General features: G+C 50.0%; 1 protein-coding gene across 1 annotated transcript in view; it reads right to left on the bottom strand.

Annotated features, from left to right (window-relative positions):
* LOC101644335 (deleted in malignant brain tumors 1 protein) overlaps positions 1 to 5036 on the bottom strand; it is a 93031-nt gene that overhangs the window by 29994 nt on the left and 58001 nt on the right. The window contains exon 13 of the mRNA XM_045291394.1: positions 3456 to 3785. Coding sequence (XP_045147329.1) covers positions 3456 to 3785 — 330 coding nt within the window. The remainder of the gene's footprint in view (positions 1 to 3455; positions 3786 to 5036) is intronic.

Here is a 5036-nt window from a genome sequence, read left to right on the forward strand (position 1 = left end):
TGTGTGTGTGTGTGTGTGTGTGTGTGTGTGTGTGTGTGTGTGTGTTTACAGTCAAGGCTGATTGAAGAAGTGGGTTGACTCACTGGTCAGCTGGACCAGGGGTCCATGTCACCACATAGCTGTGCCTTTCTCTATCCAGTTTTTGACACTTCCTGGGATTTCTGGCCTTTCCAAGAGAAGATATCATGCACAGACTAGTTGTTGAGTGTATTTGCATGTGTGCCAGCTTCTCTGTGGGCCCCTGTATACACTGATACAGTGACAACAGCTATATCGCCCCATCTGCTTTGTTCCCAGCGTCAAGGGCAATGCCATGTGTAAAGATGCTCTGGGAGACCTAAGGGCTTCATTAAGGGCTGACTCTCATGTGAAAGAAGACAGCGGAGTAAGAGGAGGAAGCGAGGGGATGCATTGGGAACACAGCTCAAGTGAGTTCCTGGGTAGGGCTCAGGGGAGATCTGGGGTCATCAAGGTATCCCGGTCTTCCTCAGTGTTGGTCTTCACGACCAGCCCCACGGCCTTGTTTGCATTTCACAGCTTCTCCCTCCTGTGCACTTTCCCACCATAGCTTTCTAGATGCACCTAGGTATCATCAGCCTGTCTGCCAGCATCAGCCATTTGTACCTTCAGCCCAAGGCTTGCAAAAATCTGGGGAAATGGATCGTGCTTCCAGCAGGGGCACCTTCTCCGATAGCAATGCTGGAGTGACTCTGAAATCAAACGCTACAAGGGAAAGGCAGGTGAAGATTAAAAAAAAAAAAGATTACCTGTTGATAGAGGTGCCCCTGCTGGCTTTGGAGAAGATGCTGTGGACAGAGAAAAAGCAAACGAGAAAAATGATAACTGTCGTGGTAAGGATCAAACTCTCAGGCAGCTGTTAATGGATCCTTCACCCTGTGGAATTTCTATACCAAGTTTCAGACTCAAAGTCAGATTCCTTCCCTATATCCTTTCTCTGTGGGCGATGGCAATGGATACAAGCTCTGGAGAGGCAGGGCACTGTGGTTCATAGAGTGTAGCCTTTGGGGACCACTGGCTGTTCAATGTAACCAACTCTGGGCTTCCTTGGATGGCTGCAAGCAAATCTTCTCTGTCCCACCTCCTCTCAGCATATTGTATTTCACCGATAATGACCCTACTGTGGGAAAGCCACTGACTTCATTTGAAATGGATATCTACTGGGTTAATCACAGGGTCAGTCGAAAGAGCCAAAGAGTGATGCTTCCTGTGTCTCTACTGTAAACAAATATGCCAGGGACAGAACAAATTCCCAGCAGCATCCTGGCTTGGGAAGAGTTAGGTTGGGAAATAATGGCCTGGCTCTAATCAAGCATGGCCTGAGCCACTCTACATAGAGCCATCCACGGAATCCCAGGGCAGACTTAGCAGGTAGAACTATTGCCTCCTTCCTCATCTTCATGCAGAAGAGGAAACTGAGACAGGTGTGGTTCTGAGACTTGCTCAAAGTCCCACAGCGGGTGAGCAAAGTCAGGATGGAAGATCCTGGGTCTTCGGACCCTAAACCACTGCCCAGGGTGACTTTTCCAAAGCAAGTCACCGCTAATCCACGAAGAACAGCTAGGAATTACCTGAAGTTGGGTAACTCCCAGCAGCTGATGGTGTTGAAGAAGACAGACCGTCTATAAAAGATATAAATGAAAAGGCATGGATCATCATTCCCTTCATTTTTCTTGAACCCGAGAGGGAGACTTGTTCATCTGGCTCAGAAAGGTATAACACCTTGTTCTGACAAGAAGCCATTCACAATGTGGCCACCTGGTTAAGGATGATCCCAAATGACCTCAGCTACAGCCACCAGATGTCCTGCATAGAGGGGGTTATCTTGACCCTACTGTCAGACCCTGAGTGTCTTTTGTAATTTTTGTTGTTCCTGTTGTGTTTTGCTGACTGGGCCACAGTGTGATGGTCATTTGTGGCTCCTATCCTGACTGTCAGTCTGAGTGCATAATTCTTCCTGACTGGGTGATTAGGGCGGTGCACCTTCTACTTTTAAGTTATTCCTTTATTACAGTAGAATATCAAGACTTATATTTAGTTTCCTTTCTAATTCGGGTGGTTTTAGATAGGCACAGGCATGAGTGGATTAGATCGTTTATTGTTTCTTTGAGTGCTGAGCACATTATCAGTATTATTGCTACTGTATTTATTTCTATGTAGTGTCTGTTGCTGGAAAGTGCCTCTGGTTTTCATTTATGGTGGTGACATAAAGTGTCCTTGGGAAATGGAGCTTTGTAAAGTGGCAGTGTAAAATAAAACCAGATCCCACTGTGAGGAAGAGGCAGTGGTTACAGCGCAGCTGCCAACCAAGAGGTCAGTGGTTTGGACACACCAGCAGCTCCATGGGAGAAGCATGTGGCAATCCGCTTTCCCAAGGATTATGGCCTTGGAAATGCTATGGGGCAGTTTGACTCTGTCCTATTACTCAATAGGGTAATGCACTTGAGGCTAACAGTGTTTTACAAGAAAATGATAGTGGGGCAGCGTGGGGACATGGCAGGGATTCTGCAGGTAGACCCTGGACAGACTGTAGGACACTTTCTGTTGTCAGATGCAATCAAGTCAGCTCTGACTCCTGGCAACTGTGTGACCGAATGCAACACCACTGGCCTTGTGCCTGCTGCACAATTGTGGTTGTGTTTGAGCCCATTGTTGCAGCCGCTGTGTCCATCCATTGGTGGAGAGATTTATCTTTTCCACCGCCCCTCTACTTTACCAAGCACGATTGGCTTCTCCTGACAACATGCCCAATGCACCTGCGGCAACATCTTGCCTTCTTTCCTCCAAGGAGCATTCTGGTGTACTTCTTCCAAGACAGACTTGTTTGTTCCTTTGGCGGCCCAGGTACTGTCAATAGTCTTTGCCCTCACCGTCATTCAAAAGCATCGATCCTTTTTCGGTCTTCTTTATTCAAGGTCCAACTCTCACGTGCACGTGAGGCAATTGAACGTACGTGCTTGGGTCAGGCGCACCTTAGTCCTCAAAGTGAACTCCTTGCTTTTCAACACTTTAAAGAAGTCTTGTGCAGCAGATTTACCAATGCATCACTTGACTTCTTGACTGGTGTTTCCATCAGCAGTCATTGTGGACCCTGGCAAGACACAATCCCTGACAACTTCGATCATTTCCCCATGTCTCAAGATGCTATCTGCTGGTCCAGTTGGGAGGAAGGACACCATCTGGTCCTGTGACTTCCCGAGTGCTCGAGGTTTGGTGTGGTGTCGAGGGCGAGTGAGAAGGAGGGCGCCTTCAGTAAGATGGATTGACAGGACGGTTACAACCATGGGCTCACCCATAACCAGGAGGCTGACTCAGGGCTGGGCAGGGTCGCCAGGAATCGGAGGCAACTCAACACTATCTAACAACGAGGTTCAGTGGGGTGGACTCATGGAGCTGGGGCCTTCTTTCCCCCACCCCTGCCTCTGCGTGATTCTGACCTGCAGAGGCCGAGCCACCTGAGCAGACGATGCCAGCATCCTCATGGTGGCCGCAGTTGTGGGAGAACCAGCCACTGTGCAGACACTGCCATAGCTTGGCCTCATTCCCCACACACTCAACGTCATCCAGGGCAATGGGTCCCAGGCCACGGCCGAAGTATGCCCACCCGAGGGCTGACACCGCCTTGCCACAGCCCAGCTGCTGACACACCACGTGGGCATCACGTAGGTCCCAGCTGTCGTCACACACGGTCCCCCAGGTGTCGTTGTAGAACAGCTCCACGCGCCCCTCACAGCGGTGGCTGCCATTGCTCAGCCGGAGGGCCACATCTGGGGATGCAGACACACTGGTCACTGTTCTGGGGGGCTGCCCTGGGCGCTAGAGGGACTCGGGAGCGATTCCTCGGCGTTGACTACGGTTGGGGCTCCATCCCTCACACTTGGGGGGGGCATGTGGGTTAGAGGGGGCCACTGCGGCTCTTGTGTTTCGTATCAGTGCACATTCTTCCTTCCATGCTTTCAAGCTCTTTCTCAGGTTGGATTCATGGTCTATTCCCAAGGCCCCAGTTGGGATGCACATCTAAGCGGTTTCTCGAGTCACAGCCTGGGAGTACATCGGGGCTGTGGGACACCTCTTTGACCCTTTCAAGCTCCTGTGTCCACTTGACCCAGTCTGCCTTCCCATCAGCCATCATCCCCCAACCAGGACTGAAATGATCGAAGGACCTACCAGTATCGTTTTCGTCTTGCACGAGGGCCTCGTAGGAGGCATGGAAGCCAACGTTGGTGATGATGGCATCGCTGTGGAAGACCACCAGCATGTGGTTTGTGGAGGAGGTGAAGATTGGGGTTGTCCCCGAGCAGAATCTCCCCAGGGAGAAAGACTCGCTTTGTGGGCCGTCAAAGATTTCAATGAAGTCATACGGACAGCCGTAGAAATTTTCCATCCTGTGGAGCGAAACCGTGTTAGTCACACTCGGTCCGCGAGGCTCTCCGCTCCCCACAGGACATAATACCCCAGTTGGTTCTGAGCAAGGGGCTTGGAACCTGCACATCTTCACATGGGGCAGAGGAAAAGGGAGCTGTTTGCCTGGGTGGTACGCAGCCTCTTATTGCTTAAAAATCTTTCTGTTTCTGAAGTTTTAATCTAGCTATTTTTTCTGCATAGGCATTACAGGCACACGTAATAGAATTTCAGTGGTATTAGATGGTTAAGGAGTGAAAAGCCAATTGATTTCTGGACTCATCCCACTTCCTCTCAACTCCTCTGTCAGAGTTTTTTTTTTTTCCATTCCCTCCAGGGATGGTCTATGCACACGTGTGTTATTCTCATTGTCTCATTGTCGATCATTCCAGAGCAATACACACCCTTCGTGTGTGGCAGCAACATATGGATGTGCCAGATATGATCTCCTGGGCCTCCTCCCAACCTTTTGATTCTACATGAGGGCTGCCATGATTATGCTCTGTGAGAATAAATTGGTTCACACAAGACCCCCATCTGCAGACCCCATTCCTGGGCTTAATAATTTTGAACAGTGCAGTTGAATGGACCTCCGGAAGCCCACCCCCCTTTTGAGA

Source organism: Echinops telfairi, unplaced genomic scaffold (assembly GCF_000313985.2).
Source record: "Echinops telfairi isolate 266 unplaced genomic scaffold, ASM31398v2 ScPeMD7_70;HRSCAF=299, whole genome shotgun sequence".
In the NCBI taxonomy this organism is placed as follows: Eukaryota; Metazoa; Chordata; class Mammalia; order Afrosoricida; family Tenrecidae; genus Echinops; species Echinops telfairi.